Below are 17,062 nucleotides of genomic sequence, written 5' to 3'. Positions count from 1 at the left end.
CATAGGCAGTTTAGCTCTGGACCTGCAACAGCTGTCAATCCGCCTCCAATCAATCTTCCCAAGTGTCGGGTCCCCGATTTGCGCATGGACCCGACACCTAGCAGCGGGAAGAGGATTATAGCCACTTAATTGCTTGTTAACAGGTTGTTAACAGGCAGTTAACAGGCTTTTTCCAATTTTGACACTTCTACTGTGGGCTTCCTGATGTCCGGACACCACGTCAGGTAAGTGTGGCGTGTTGTGAGTCTGCTGTAATGTTTATGCATTGATGACTGCTGCAGAAGTGGTGTGAAGGATCCAAGGTGCACTGGTGAGTTTCAGAGGTAAGAAAATGTTGGGAAATTAATTTTTAATGCATTTAGACTTTTATGTAGGTAACAAGTTTTGATTTGTATGTATAGTCACCTCATTGGGAGAACCTCTCTCACTAGTAACAGATTGCTTCTGTAACCTCACCTGCAGCTGCCATCTGTTCTAGCCTAAGGAGGGAGTCACTGGTGAGCCTGGGTGCAAGAACTTACCTTTGTACAGTGATTATCAGTGTTTGCAGCATCTCAATGCTGCCAAACACTGAGATATTAGCTGTCAAAAAAAATATGCATTGCCCCTTTAAGAAAACTGGCAGATGACGCATCATCAAATGACGTCATCTAACACCGGCTTCCTCCTAATTGGCCAGCAAGCCCGCAGGGCGGGCTTAACAAGGCCAACTGATGCAAAATCACGTCCATGGGCCAGATGGCGTTCACGTCTCAGGTCAAGATGCTGCCTGACCTGCTGAGTATTTCCAGCATTTTCTGCTTTTATTTCAGATTTACAGCATCCGCTCGCAGAGGGAAGAGGAAGATGCAGAAGAGGAAGAAACAGGAGAGGAAGAAACAAGAGAGGAAGAAGCAGAAGAGGAGGAAGCAGAAGGAAGGATGCAACCCAGGCAACCCCATTCTAGCCAGAATATCCAGGATGGAATCATCCACCTGTGGTACCAGTGATGACAACCCCAATTCCCCTTTCAACATTTGTCCCACACCTTCCCTTCCCTCTGTTGCTGACCATCACAGCGTCCTCTTGGCCACAATTATGAAATAAAAGCCACCACAAAGCAAACTTTCCAATCCAACTTTATACATCTTTCCATCCAATATGACATCAAGAAATCAACTCTTCACCCTTATGCATTCCCTTAATGACTTTCTTGTGTGTGCCTTTGTCTATCCTAGTGATGTCATGCAGTGCTACCCCAGTGGCTGCAGCATGGCTGGTGGAAGGCTGCTGACTTTCATTGGGGGACACTGCAAATGGTCTTGCTGGTCGACCTTGAGGAGCTGATGGCTGGGAGTGTCAAATCGAGTGACGGTGTTTCTTCTTCTTCTTCTTCTTCTTCTTCAATCTCCTCTCCCTCTTCTTGGTCAACCACTGGCTGGGCAGACTGCATTTCTTGGGTGTGTAAAATGAGGAAGGCACAAGGGTGGAGTTGTGGTGAGGGGAGGGCGGGAAAGCAAGAGGTGCATGCGAAAAGTAGGATAACGTATGAGCATACCAGCATCTTGTATCCTTTCAGCCCCGCCGCTGGCCAAGAATGGCCAGCATCATCTCCAAGGGGGTGAGGTGAAGCTAGGAATGGGAGGTGTGGCTCATGATTGGTACAGATTGTTGGTAGGTGAGTGATTAGGGGTGGGGGTCATGCATTGAGCAGTGTGTGAGGCTAGTGGTGCAGTTGGTAGGAGACGGCTTTTGAAGATGCATTCACTGACCTTGACCAGTGGTCTGAGGTCATGAAGCTTCTTTGGGCACTGGAGCCAGGTGGTGGGGGCGACACTGCTGGCAGTGACGGCCTCCGTGATCTGGTCCCACGTCATTCTTTCTGGAGGGCTTCCTGGCCCCTGTGGGTATAGAATCTCTCTTGCAGTGTTGATCCCCTGCAGAAAGCTGGAGTGCTGCGTGTGAGACCCTGGGTGCCCCTTCCCTAGCTTGCTAAGCCATTTATGTTAGTGCTGAAGCACATTTCCCATTTTTTGAGGTGCAGAGGGGAATTCAGCTTTTTAAAAAGGCAGTAAAGCAGTAAGGGCTGAAAACTGCATTTTTTTACTTCATTTTTATTTTTATCAGTTCAGAAAGCATTGCCCTTTTAAGCAAATGACAATGCATTACCCTTTTAATATCCCACAATGCCAAGCGAAATCATAGCCTCACTTCCAGAGGCTGTTGGAAGATGCAACGCTGCTTCTGGACGCCACATTCGGGATTGATGCCAGGACTAATGCCACCAGAAGGGAGTTACACCGTGAGTTTAGCGCTGGGCTACTAATCAGTAGCCCCAGCGCGAATTTTTCACTCCTACCGGCGCCACCATTTTCGGCGGCCGTTAACCCGCAGTGGCACCGGCAAATTTCGTGTGGCACTCGAATTTCTAGGCCATATGCTTTTAAAACTCCATCTTGGCATCGTCTAACCATAGCTTTGTATTTACCTCGTCTTCTCTCCTATATTGCCAACCTTGCTGGTGATCCACATTATGCGTCATGGTCCTTCACTTAGGTTTCTCAGCTTAAAAACATGCCCCACATTTATGGTCTCATTGAGTGACACTGTCCAGTTAATGCTAAATTATCGACAGTCCAAACTGGTTTCTAGTGGCTGGAGGTCCACACAAAGCAACACCATTTTAACTTCACCACATATTTGTTCAAAGAAATGACATAAAAGAATGTAGTTTATGCTGCTGGACAGATGTGACCCACACCTACTTACATATGTGATGCTAATTTGGTAAGGGACTGTCTCCCACTGCCCCCAACTCCCAGTAGCAGGGCATTGCCCATTGGCTGCCGCAGAATCCTACTGATTCTACAGATGTGTTGGATGGCATCCATGAAGAGAACGAGCTTCATCTTGCTGGTGCTGGTCTGATTGAAGTCATCCATGTATTCCTCAATAACGTGCACCATCTACAAGAAATAAAGAAGAAATACTGCTTGCTTACACCATGCTGCCTTTAGTGTAAGGGTTAGATAAGAGGCATATTGCAGTTATACTCCCACATTTGCCCAAAAAGTTTGCCTTCAAGTGGCCAACTATTGCTTACATTGTTCTGAAGCAGTGTAAATACAGTAACACCACAGTGTGATCTGCTGATTAAACTGACTGGGCAGGACAGGTCTTTTCTGTGTCCTATGATCGAAGTAATATTGGGGAGGCTGATCCTAGTAAAATAACTTAAACAATAACAGTAGAAGATATAGGCCCCAGTCTTCCTCTCTTATGCTCCTTGGGAACGCTCAGTTCCCATGTGCAAAGGAGAAGAAAAAGTGGCAGAGATCCATGATGCTGGGTCTGTGTCCCTCCCTTACATTACCCCAGGATTTCCAGGATAGGAAGAGGGGCTGGGCATCTGTGCCTATAACAGGTGTAGGCATCGTAATGGCATTGAAATGAGGTGGGATGGGCCTCACTGTACCTTGTGGCTCATATTCTTCTGGGAATGCCAGTTGGGTACCGATTGGAGGGGCACCCAAAGAAGTTGTGGGTAATCCTTGCACCTGACCCCCACCCCTCAAATCAGAGGGGCAGGCAGCAAGGCCAACTAGGCCCAAAAAGGTAGGTGACACCCCAGCGCAGGTGCAAGACAAATATCAGGGCTATATATTCTGATCTGGGAGGACAACGGTGCTGTAGATGATACATTCAGCTGAGATAGGATGCTCCTGGTATCATTAAGGCAATCTGACAGCTTTTTTGGCTAAATCCACCACTATTTATGGTTGCTATCCAGTCATTTCTACTAAAAAGTGCATGTGTGAGTGTGGGGTGAGGACATGATTGGGCTTGGCAGTGACATACCTGATAGTCAACATGCAAAGTCTAGACTCAAATAAATGTAATTGATCTATGTAGAACCTGTAGGAATGTCTAGTTCCTATCCAAAAGACTGAGGTCCACTCAGGCAATCAAATAAACGAGGTTTAATGAAAACTAACAGAGTTTAACGGATAACTACAGGAGAACATCGAATATAGGTCTAGTCAGTTCGGAGGCTCCACGAGGACTGCTTGGGCGGTCCCGTGGCTGACGTCATGACGTCATCACGTTTTTCCCGCCGGTGGGGGATCACGTGATGAACGGCGTGACGTCATCGCGTTTACCCGCGCTATTAAAGTGATCGCGCTCTGTACATGTAAACAGTGAAAACAAAGATACAGACTCAGGCTGTAGCTAACATATTATTAAAGGGAATTATATACAACTGATCGGAGTCCCTTAGTGGCTCTGCCACATGCGCCCCCCCAGAATTGTCTTTAATAGCAAAAGTAAAACGGCGAGGAGGCCTGACAAGCCTGTCAGATCGACTTCTGTAGCCTTGAAGTGGAAGCTGATGGACGGCGGGCAAGCTGGCGGACGATTGCGTTTGATCTGGCATGGCGACCGTGGGTGGTTGGCCACGTTTCGGCGGTTGTGCGATCTCAACTGGGCGGTCAAGGTCCAAGTGAGCCGGCTTCAACCGGTCAACCGAAATGTGTCATAGAGTCATAAAGTCATAGAGTCATAGAGTTATACAGCACAGAAAGAGGCCCTTCGGCCCATCGCGTCCGCGCCGGCCATCAAGCCCTATCTAATCTAATCCCATTTTCCAGCATTTGGTCCGTAGCCTTGTATGCTATGGCATTTCAAGTGCTCATCCAAATTACCACCGATATCGACCAAAAAAGTTTTGTCTCCCGGCTCCATCACACGGAAAGGACCAGTGTAAGGGGGTTTGAGCAGATCCCGATGCGCGTCGTGGCGGATAAACACATAGTCGGCGTTCTTCAGCTCAGCTGGGACGTGGGAGCTCTGCAAGCCGTGATGTGACGTAGGCACTGGAGCGAAACTTCTGGCCGCCTCCTGATGGCTGATGAGCTGCTGGGATGCGGACCATGGCTCTGTTGGAGTCGGAAGGAAATCTCCTGGTACACGTAGCGGCTGGCCATATACGAGCTCCGCTGAGGACAATTGAAGATCTTCTTTAGGCGCCGTATGAAAACCCAAAAGGACCCATGGAAGCCTGTCCACCCAGCCCGTGCCTTGAAGGCTGGCTCGCAGTGCGGCTTTGAGCGACCTGTGGAATCGTTCGCACAGGCCGTTCGCCTGTGGATGGTAGGCAGTGGTGCGATGTAGCTTGACACCGAGCCCCTGAGCCACAGCGTTCCAGAGTTCAGAAGAAAACTGCAGCCCACGATCAGACGAGATGTCCGCCGGTACCCCGAAACGGGCGACCCAAGAGGAGATGAATGCCCTGGCGACATCTGCGGAAGTGGTGGATGACAAAGGAACTGCCTCCGGCCATCGAGTGGTGTGGTCCACCATTGTAAGAAGATGAGTAAACCCGTGCGAAGGCAGAAGTGGCCCCACCAGGTCCACATGCACATGATCAAACCTACGTTCCGGAACAGCGAAAGTGGCCAATGGAGCCTTGACGTGACGCTGCACCTTGGCCTTTTGGCTGACCACGCAGGTGTTGTCCCAGTCGCGAACATCCATGTGCATGCACCGCCACATGAATTTGGATGACATCAGCCATTGCGAGGCCTTCATGCCAGGGTGCGACAACCCGTGTATGGCGTCAAAAACTTTTCGGCGCCAGGCGACCAGCACGATAGGGCGAGGATCTCCTACGGAGACGTCACAGAGTAGCGTAGTGCCCGCGGCATGGAATTTGACGTCGGCCGCTTGGAGGCTAGAGGGGTTGGTTCTGTAAGATTGGACTTCTGGATCCGAGGCTTGATCCGCAGCCATGAGGGCATAGTCAATGCCGAGCTGGACTGCATGAACGGTCGCGCGGGAGAGGCAATCCGCCACCAGGTTGTCTTTACCGGACACATGCTGAATGTCAGTGGTGACTTCTGAGATAAACGTCAACTGACGTTGCTGCCGAGCTGACCACGGTTCGGCGGTCTTGGCCATAGCGAACGTTAGCGGCTTATGGTCCACAAAAGCCGTGAATGGACGTCCCTCTAGCAAGAACCAGAAATGGCGGATGGCCAGAAAAAGGGCCAGCAACTCCCAGTCGAACGTGCTGTACTTCCGTTCGTTTCGCCGTAGTTGACGGCTGAAAAACGCCAGGGGTTGCCACGTCCCATGCACTCACTGTTCCTGCACTGCGCCGATGACGTAGTCCGACGCGTCAGTGGTAAGGGCGATGGTGGCACCTGGCAGCGGGTGCGCCAGCATGGTTGCGTTGGCTAAGGCGCCGTTTGTGTTGGCGAACGCCCGGTCCATGTTGACCGTCCAGCTAATCGGATCCTTGCCGGACTTGCCCTTGAGGGCCTCGTACAGGGACTGCATGAGCAGAGCTGCATTAGGGACGAACCGGTGATAAAAATTTACCATCCCTAGGAACTCCTGCAGGGCCTTGACGGTCTGCGGGCGCGGGAATGAAGTAACTGCCTCCACCTTCGTTTGCAGGGGAATTGCGTCGTCCGATGTGATGTGAGGCCTAAGAAATCAATCTGCTGCAGGCCGAACTGGCACTTGGCCGGGTTGATGATCAAGCCATGTTGACTGAGGCGTGCGCAAATGGCAGATGTGCTCCTCTTTATTAGGGCTGGCGATGAGAATGTCGTCGAGGTAGACGAATAGAAACCTGAGGTCCCGAAGCACGGAGTCCATCAAGCGCTGGAAAGCCTGTGCAACATTCTTCAATCCAAACGGCATCCGCAGAAATTCAAACAGGCTGAATGGGGTGATGACTGCAGTTTTTGGGACGTCTTGCGGGTGTACGGGGACCTGGTGGTAGCCATGGACAAGGTCGACTTTTGAAAAAATGGTATTTCCTGCCAAATGGGCCGAGAAATCCTGAATATGAGGGATCGGGTACCGATCAGGAGTAGTGGCGTCGTTCAGGCGTTGGTAGTCACCGCAAGGCCGCCATCCGCCGCCAGGTTTTGGAACAATGTGGAGAGGCGAAGACCAGGGACTATTCGGCCGGCGAATAATCCCTAGCCGCTCCATCGTGTCGAACTCCGCTTTCGCAGCCGCGAGCTTGCCAGGTTCGAGGCGCCGGGCCCGTGCGTAGCCCGGGGAGCCAGTAGTGGTGATGTGATGTTCGACACCATGTTTCGTGGCCGTGGAAGAGAAAGTGGGTCTGGTCAGGTCTGGGAAATCTCCGAGGAGGTGAGTGAAGTCATCCGGAGGTGGAAACGCGCAGGAGACAGTGCGCGCCATGGTGTTAGCGCGGTGGCACGGGATGGAGTGAAAAGTGGCTGCATTGGTCAACCGGCGGTGCCGTACATCCACCAGGAGGCCGTTGGCGCACAAAAAATCCGCCCCGAGGATGGCTTGAGAGACTTTGGCCGTGATGAAACCCCAGTAAAACTGCTGGCTGCCGAAGCACACCTGGACCCGCCGGCTTCCGAAGTTCCGAATGGCCCCGCCATTAGCCGCCTGGAGGGAGGGGCTGTGCCCCCTGGCTTGTAGATCAAGATTTGACGTGGGTAGGATGCTACACTGCGCCCCGGTGTCACAGAGGAAACGTCGACCAGATAGAGAATCGTTGATGAAGAGGAGTTTTCCTGAATTACCGATTGCCATCGCAGCCGCAGGGCGCTCGTTATAACCGGTCCTCTTTCGACAGGGTGGCTGCTGTTTTTTTTTTGAGCGAAAAGCTGCAAGGAGAGCAGCAGCATTTTGCTTTTGCGCCAAAACGGGCGTGGTAGAAGCACAACCCCGCAGGTTGAGGGGCTGGAGCGGTGTCTGTGGGGGATGGGCGCCTCGTGTCAGCGCAGTACTGCTGTGTCACCGCGAAGATCTTGTCCGCATCGGCAGCCAGCTCTGCGCAGCCTGTGACTTCCGACCTTGCTCCGGTAGCTGGCTGAGGAATAGCTCCCTGAAGAGGAAGCATTCCGGTTCGGAGCCCAGGAGCATGAGCATTTGGCTCATGAGCTCGGACGGCTTGGAGTCCCCGAGGCCGGGCATATTGAGCAGCCGGTGGGCGCGCTCCGACTTCGTGAGCCCGAAGACCTGTAACAACCGCGCCTTTATCGTTTCATACTTGCGATCTTCTGGAGGATTACCAAGCAGGCTGATGATCTGCAAGGCTGTGGCGCTGTCGAGGGCGGAGACCACGTGATAGTAACGGGTCTGATCCGCAATGATGTTCCTGATTGCGAACTGGGCTTCAGTCTGGATGAACCACGCGGCTGGCTGTTGCTCCCAGAACTGTGGTAGCTTCAAAGCAATGGCGTTCGATTCCATGTTCAGTAACTTCTGCGAAAACCGTTCGCAAAAGTCGGGGTCACCAATGTAGGAATGTCTAGTTCCTATCCAAAAGACTGAGGTCCACTCAGGCGATCAAATAAATGAGGTTTAATGAAAACTAACAGAGTTTAACGGATAACTACAGGAGAACATTGAATATAGGTCTAGTCAGTTCGGAGGCTCCACGAGGACTGCTTGGGCGGTCCCGTGGCTGATGTCATGATGTCATCACGTTTTTCCCGCCGGTGGGGGATCACGTGATGAACGGTGTGACATCATCGCGTTTACCCGTGCTATTAAAGTGATCGCGCTCTGTACATGTAAACAGTGAAAACAAAGATACAGACTCAGGCTGTAGCTAACATATTATTAAAGGGAATTATATACAACTGATCGGAGTCCCTTAGTGGCTCCGCCACAAACCAATCTTTCTGGAGGGGGGGGGAGGGTGGTTAGCATTCCAAGAGCCTATTCTAAGCAGATCAATTACATTTATGAGTCTAGACTGTGAGAGTTGACAAGATAATTGACTGTCTGGTAAGCTCAATCCTAGCCATACCCAACATCATCCACAATAGAACTGACTAGATAACAGTCAGGAATCAGGGCTCATCTTTCTCCTCCCTAGCCTAGTAATGAACGCCATTTCTAGTGCTCCACCTGCCATCCTGGCTGAGATCAGCAAATTCAACACAAACTGGGGCTGGAACCTGGGACCATCCTGGTTTGTTGGACTCAGGTCCTCACTGGAAGGTGCAGTTGGTGAGTTGGAGCATCAGGGCAATTGCCTGAATGGACCAATCAAAAAGATGGCAGTCGTGAGGCTGGTTTGTCAGGAAACCACTACAACTTAAAACTGACAACAGTGGAGACATGAGACAAATTTCCATTGTGCAGCTAAATAGCAGTTCCAACCTTATGACACTCTGTCTTATTTAACAGAGAAAATGCAGCACTGCACTTCTTACTCCTAGGCAGAGTTAACTTGGGTTGTACCAACTGACATTGCAAAGGCAGATTTCAGTAATTGGGTTAAGCAGAGAGCACAAATTCACCTTCTCCTGGTTGTTGATAAACTGATAGATCTTGTTATCTACTCCAATAGACATGAAATCCCCATATAGAACAGGCAGTTGTGGAGCAACATCTTCAAAACTTGTGCCCAATTCTGAAAGCTTGCTATGCATCAGCGCTTCAAACCAGTTGCGGTCACTGTCATTCACCAGCCGGTCCTTAAACACACGGCAGCTTTCATGGTACCACAGTCTTAGCAACAGAACTTTAGTCTGAAACAAGAAAATGAGCTAATGAGAAGGCAATGCAGAACACAGGACGCTTGTCCCAGTCACACAGTGAGCATCAATAAATTAAAGATTTCATTAGGAAAATCAGAGAAACCTTCTTATTTCATCTATTCTGACCATTGGTAAATTGAGGTAGTTCATGTGATAATATTTTGCATATGTAAAGCATAGATTTTCAATCTTGGGTTCGTGGATCCTAGGGGCCCACTAGGTCATCAGGTATCGGGCATATCACTGGTACACCTCCTCCCTCCCGGTACACTGGCCGTGTGGCGTAACCCAGGTCAGGATCCAGGAAATTCTCGGTCCAAGCAACTCCCTCCTCTGGCGACACTCCCTCTGATGTCAGGGGCCAAGTTTAGGGTGGACGAAGGCTTCAGCACAATTATTCTGCGGGAGGGGTGTGAGGGGTGGAGGGATTTGTATTGTGAGACACATTGTGAGCTATTTCCAAAATCCCAATGGTATGTTTGAGAATAATTCTGGTGGTAGCATGAGCTTCATTGCATCTGTACTCTAAATCTGTCCATGGTTGCCACATGGGTGTCATGAACCATGGCTGCAGTGTGTATAGCCTTTGTCTCCCTGGAGTCACCCTTCTACTCTATATTCCTATTCAAATAAAGGTGGCACAGAAGATTACCTCAAAATGAAAGCATCGTGAGAGCTTCCAGGGAAGTAGGCTTTGAAGTGCTTGATTATGTTTTGGTGGTCCACATTGAGATAACGCAAAATACCTTTCGGATTATATAGTGTTGCCTACAGAGGCGCAAAATGTGGAAAGAAAAGTTGCTTTGGCTCACCTTTAAATGAAGACTCCGGTTTTCTCAGTGCCGTCTCTCCAGCAATGCCTGTTAATTTGTGCGAGATGAATGGATCAAGCGAGCAATATGCAAATAGTGCAATATGGGGCACTGCGGGGTTAATTGGTCTACTGCATGAATTGAACTAATTGGTGTAGACCTTTGTCTTCATTCCTTGGACAGAAATCAGGCAGAGCAGATCACCCACTCGTTATACAGCCGGCCTGATTTTCATTCCATTGCTTTCAGGCACCCTAGTGACGAAGAGGGAAATCTACCCGATTGGCACTCAAAGTAAAATTTCTATTATCAGCAATTTTGTAAGAGATGGAAAACAGGAATAAGCGAGTGGTGTACTGCATTTCTGACATTGCTCACCAATATCGCATTACGCTCAACACCAACAGCAATATCTGGGCTATAAACACAAAGTTAACAAAAAAATAACTGAAGCATGGTGGGATCCCGCAACCCTCCGGTGGCTCACAAGAAGCCTTTGATCCACTAAAAGCTCTAATTCTGAGAGTTTAGGACATTAGTCTTTTTATCAACTAAATATTACAAACGAACCAGGAAGGCAATAATATCAGAAGTAGTCGAAATAGCTTAATTTATTCAGTGAATTGGGTTCGGTAGTGTAGTGGTTATGTTACTGGACTAGTAATTCAGAGAACGCAAGTTCAAATCTCGCCGTGGCAGTTTGAGAATTTGAATTCAGTTTAGAAAATCTGGAAATAAAAAGCTGGTATCAGTGAAAGTGACCATGAAACTATTGGATTGTTGTAAAAACCCAATTGGTTCACTAATGTCCTTTAGGGAAGGAAACCTGCCGTCCTTACCCGGTCTGGCCTATACATGACTCCGGTCCCACACCAATGTCCTCTGAAGTGGCTTAGCGAGCCACTCAGTTGTATCAAACGGACTGCAGCGGTTCAAGAATAAGGCCCACCACCACCTTCTCAGGGCAACTAGGGATGGGCAATAAATGCCGGCCTCACCAGTGATGCCCACAGCCCGAGAAAGAATATTTAAAAAAAACTAGCTCCTCATTAGGACCTGTTATTTGAAGCAACTGGTTGGGCCAAGTGCAGGAGGTAAGAGAGAGTTGTCCTCTAGGTACAGCCATGGCTCAGGCATACCTGAGTATTAGTAGATTCAGCCATGAGTATCCCCTGGAAGACCTTGGATAGATCACGCAGATTGAAAGTGTAGTGCGACTTGGCAGGGGTTGGGAGCAGCTGTGATGTTATGGTGGAGTACACTTTGATTGTTGCAGTAACAAGTGGCTCATTCAGAAGTTTCACCTCATCAGTATTATCTGTGAAAAATAAACCATCCAGACTTTAACACAGCCCCACTGCCACAGTTTAAACCTACACTGGGGCATTACCTAAACAAGAGCAGGGCTCAGAACCACTGTCCGCCTCTTACAAGCAAAATGGTGTCTCTGTGGCAGCCGTTACGCTGAGTGAGTGGAGAAATTCGGTGTCGCCTCTGTTTGAGGCGCAATTATCGGCCGGGCGCAAAGTTTAGCACTTGCCGCCAATTATTGCCTCCGACTGCAAACTTGGCTTTTATCGCCCCTGGAGGTGATTGGAGCACTAAATCAGGCGCTACACACCTCTCTTAAGGCGCTAATGCCGAGGAGCAAAGTGCTACCTCAGAGCGCTGGCGAAGCTCATGTGACGTCAGTCAGTAACGGAACACAGACACACTGGCGCCGGCCATTTATTAAAGGGGAGGGTCGATCTTGCTCTCCATCCACACCCTGCTCATTGCAGCCTTGAATCTCGGCCTGGAGAGACCTGTACATCAAACCTGCTGGAAAGAACAATGGAGAGTCCCAGGGAAAGAGCTCAGAGTGCAGCCCCCATATTCTCTTCTAAATCGATGCAAGGAAGGTCAAATCAAAATGAACCTGCAAAGTGCTGCTCAGTACCCAAAACTCCTTCACACAGCGCTGAATCTTTCCAGAAGTCTCTCTCTCTCTCAGAATGCGTGGTGCAAAAATGTCACCGATAAAAAATGGCAGGAAGCGGTCGCCTTTAAATAGCGCTCCCCCAGTCCCTTCCCGACTGCAAAATGTTCCCCTCAACCCGTCGTTGCTAGCGGCAGGCGGAAAGGCAGGGGGCGCCACTCAATATCTGGTTCAGGGCGCTACCGGGGCGTTGCACGCTCGACTGACATCACGATCTGCGGGCGCAGGGGATTGTGGCGGAAGTGTTTAGCGCCGCCTCAAAATGTCTGGTCAATTTCGCGAGCGGCACAGACATTGCTGCACCCGGGCGCTATTTGCTTTGCGCCCCATTAGTGCCCTCTTAGGGCGCTAATGGGAGGTGCAAAGCAGCCGAATTTTTCCCCCCAAATCTTTTTGAAAACATTTTTTAACCGGAACAGTCACTCCGCTCGGATGGTTTAAGGACCGCGCGGCCGCAGCCGGGACTGACCCCTAGATGATCCCCAACTTCCTCCCCTCCACAGGGTGGGTGAGTACTGCAGTTTCTGGCAGTGATGGGCAGGTGGATGCCAGAGATGAATCCAGACTAGCATTTGCACCCATCTGTCCAATGTAAATCAAATGCCCTCACACTAACCCCACAATCTCTGACATCGTCTGAGCTGGCTGGCACCATTGGGCATGTGTAATTCCATGTAAATCAAATGCCCTCACACTAACCCCGCAATCTCTGGCAGGGTCAGAGCTGGAGAGCACCATTGGGCACGTGTAAAAAGAACATGGAAATGGAAGCACAACTACTTTGGGTACTGGATTTACACTGGTAATTTCAGAGTCCTATTTCGTATCCCATCACCTTGTTTGTGTAAGAATCACAGAGTAAATTTGACAGTGCGTTACTCGACGAGAGTGCAGATCAAAGATCAGAGATCTGCGCATGGTCAGCACCATCGATTTCCTGGATTAATTTTGAAATTCACCTGAGCACCACTCCTGATTCTCTAATGTTGGTTCCATTAAGCGATGTCGCACAGCAGGACTAGAGTCTTAGAAAATTATACTATCAATATAAAATGTGCAAATACTCATATACTTCTCCAGGCCTGGTATTTTTTAGTTTTGATTTGAGTACAAAACTGCCAATGCTTTAAATGTGTCTGTGCGTGATCACTGTGCTCAGCGAGCTGAGAAATGACAGGGCTGTTAAATTATACATTTTACACTCTCACATTAACTACAGGGTTAGATGTACCATAGATCTCTCCCTGTCATAATCTGACAAAGCACAAAAATCCCCCCTTCAGAAAAGTATCCCACTTCCATATGTATTTTTGACGATCAAAGCAAGGGATGTCAAAGCAAGGGAAATAGAATGTTTTCTCACTTTGGACCCAGTGCCACAATCGAACACTTCTATGGGTTAGTAAGGGTTAGATACACAATGAAGCTCCTTCAATGCTGCGCCATGCCTTAATTATAATTTCAATTTTGCATTCCAGCCATCCTTTTAGTCATTCTGAGTAGCAATGTGGCACCATATTGTGCCAAATTAGCAGTAGTTTTGTGGTGTGCACTCACATCCACGAGGGTAGAGAATGCCTCAAACTAATTTCACTCAGAAACTTTATGACTAAAGAGAGAAAAAAATAATCTGGCTGGCTTCAAACCAAGCTCCAAAGGGTGAAAGGACAATTCCAAACCTCACTGTGACACACCGTACTCCAATGTTTTTTAGTTGCCTCACATAGAATATACAACACAGAAACAGGCCATTCGGTCCAACTAGTCTGTGCTGGTGTTTATACTCCACACGAGTCTCCTATTCCATCGATCTCATTTCAGCCTTTCAGCCTATCTTTCTATTCCCTTTTCTCTCATGTACTTGTAGTTTCCTTTTGAAAGCATCTATGTTATTTGCCTCAACCACTTCCTGTGGTAGCAAGTGTAATGATCAATAACATGTCATTCTATAGTGGACACTAGGTGGAGCCGTAGAGCTGTGTAGAGCTGTATGTATATAAGGCTACACTACCCAGCTGTATGTATATTAAGACTACATTACCCATGAGGCACTAGGCTACCCACAAGGCAGCAGTCAAGATGGATGCCTCTACAGATACTGTACCTAGTCCACATGTGCTCAATAAAAGTGTCTAGCAAAAGCTAGCTATGTTCACAATAAGAATGTCTATTTATTAATGAACATAAGATGGTACCAGGATGGTGAAGATCTGCTGAAAATTGTGAAAAATGACATGGAGAATTTGAAGCCACCAGAGTGTTTGAAACTCACAGGAAATATCGACTAAAATTGGCAGACTTTTAAACAACAATTCGAACTCTACATTGCAGCCATTGGATTCGGTACGAAGCCAGACGCAAGGAAGATAGCGTTGCTGCTTATGGTTGCAGGCCCACAGGTGATAGAGGTATTTAATACATTTGTATTTAATCCAGAGGAGAACAGAGAAAAATTAGAAGATGTGCTAAAAAAATTTGATGCACATTGTTCTCCCAAAAAGAATGAGACCTATGAAAGATATATCTTCTGTTCTCGGACACAGCAGCAAAATGAGACTTTTGATAGCTTTATAACTGATCTGAAACTGAAAGCACAGACATGTAATTTCTCTGAGCTCAAAGCATCCATGATTCGTGACCAGATTGTGTTTGGTATTCATGATAAAAAAATCAGGGAACGTCTGTTGAGAGAAACCGAACTAAATTTGGAAAATGCAGTGAAAATATGCCAAGCCAGCGAGCTAGCTCGAAAGCACGCGAAGACTTTCAGTGAAATCAATAATGATGCGATTGTAATGAGTGATAATGCTGCTGTCGGTGCTGTGTCCTACAAGGGGAAGAAACGTGGGCAGAACAGAAATGAAAAGCAATCGGAGGATGAAATTTTTAATTGTAAACGCTGTGGTTACAAACACCAGTTAAGACAATACCCAGCGTTTGGAAAAATGTGCACAAAGTGTAATGGAAAGAATCACTTTGCCAAACAATGCTTTTCAAAAGTAAAAACTAAGAAAGGGCAACGAGTTAATGTAATTGAGGACACTGATATAAGTGAGACATTTTTTGTAGGAATGGTGTCATGTGACAATATCAAAAAGGATACAGAAAATGTGCAGCCCTCAGAAAAGGACAATGCTGAACATAAAGTTAATGCAGTAAAAGAGGACAAATGGATGATCCCACTGCAGGTAAATGGAGCATTAGTTACCTTGAAACTAGACACTGGGGCAAAAGCAAACTTAATCAGTATGAGTGACATTAACAATATGAAAGAAAATCCCAAAATACAGAAAAAGTCAGTACTACTGAAGGACTATAATGGACAGAAAATAGATAGCTTAGGTGTATGCAGACTTAAAGTGACAGTCAAAGACAAAGTGCATCATCTCATGTTTTCTGTTGTGGCTGAAAGACTTGATTCACTACTGGGTGACAAAGCTTGTGAGGACTTAGAACTGGTCAAGAGAGTCTACCGTATAAACTGTGCCATAAGCAGACCAGATGACTCGGTGGATTCTGTAGTGAATAATTCCCAGGATCTGTTCAAAGGATTTGGAGTTCTGCCATTCACTTACAAGATCCAGCTAAAGCAGGATGCTCAGCCATGCTCCACGAAGAGTTCCAGCACCCCTGCGTGACCGGCTCAAGAATGAACTGGACAGAATGGCCACACTAGGAGTCATCAGGAAAGTCGAAGAGCCAACAGACTGGGTTAACTCCATGGTACGTGTAAAGAAAAAGAACAATGATCTAAGAATATACATGGATCCAAAGGACTTAAATGCAAACATAAAACGTGAACACTACCAGATTCCCAAGCGAGAAGAAATCACCAGTGAAATGTCAGGTGCCAGATACTTTACAAAGCTCGATGCCTCACAAGGATTTTGGCAACTAAAACTGGATGAAGAGAGCACCAAATACTGTACCTTCAACACACCTTTTGGCAGGTATTGTTTCCTCAGAATGCCTTTCGGGATAATATCTGCATCTGAAATCTTTCATAGAGTGATGGAACACATAATTGAAGGTCTGGAAGAAGTTCGGGTCTATGTTGATGACATCATCATCTGGGGCTCCACACTGAAAGAACACAATGAGAGACTGACTAAAGTGCTACAGAGCATACGCCGGAATGGACTGAAGCTCAACAAAGCCAAGTGTCAGTTTGGCGTCCAGGAAGTCACTTTCCTAGGAGATAATCTATCTGATAAAGGAATAGAGCCAGAAATGGAAAAAGTAAACACCATACTCAAAATGCCCCAACCCACTGACAAAAAAGGAGTGCTACGCATCATGGGGATGATAAACTTCATTGGAAAGTTCATTCCTAACTTGTCAGCCAAGACAGCCTGTCTGCGAGACCTGCTACATAAAACAAATGAGTTCGCATGGACAGAAAGACATGAACAAGAGTGGATAAACCTCAAAACAGTGCTGACAACCACACCTGTACTCACCTTCTTTGACCCAACAAAAAGAATCAAAGTGTCAACGGATGCATTAGAAGATGGCCTAGGTGCGGTCTTGCTACAAGCAGAGGGTGAAGATTGGAAGCCTGTTGCCTATGCCTCCAGGTCTATGACTGATACTGAGTGTCGATACGCCCAGATTGAAAAGGAATGTCTAGGCTTGGTAGTTGGACTAGAAAAGTTTCATGGCTACATATATGGACTTCCCACCTTCACAGTTGAGACAGACCACAGCCCACTGGTTGCCATCATAAAAAAAAACCTGAATGAGATGTC

At 47.8% G+C, this 17,062-nt stretch overlaps 1 protein-coding gene across 1 annotated transcript in view; it reads right to left on the bottom strand.

Annotated features, from left to right (window-relative positions):
- dnah1 (dynein, axonemal, heavy chain 1) overlaps positions 1 to 17,062 on the bottom strand; it is a 971,783-nt gene that overhangs the window by 508,382 nt on the left and 446,339 nt on the right. The window contains exons 46-48 of the mRNA XM_085999976.1: positions 11,476 to 11,654; positions 9,285 to 9,515; positions 2,749 to 2,945 (exon numbers count right to left, since the gene is read on the bottom strand). Of these exons, the coding sequence (XP_085856102.1) occupies positions 2,749 to 2,945; positions 9,285 to 9,515; positions 11,476 to 11,654 (607 nt within the window). The remainder of the gene's footprint in view (positions 1 to 2,748; positions 2,946 to 9,284; positions 9,516 to 11,475; positions 11,655 to 17,062) is intronic.

This window comes from Somniosus microcephalus, chromosome 11, assembly GCF_052327205.1.
Source record: "Somniosus microcephalus isolate GS21.2 chromosome 11, FLI_Smic_1.0, whole genome shotgun sequence".
Taxonomy (NCBI): Eukaryota; Metazoa; Chordata; class Chondrichthyes; order Squaliformes; family Somniosidae; genus Somniosus; species Somniosus microcephalus.
The sequence above is the reverse complement of the archived record's forward strand: the minus strand, read 5'-3'. Positions and strand labels throughout refer to the sequence as shown.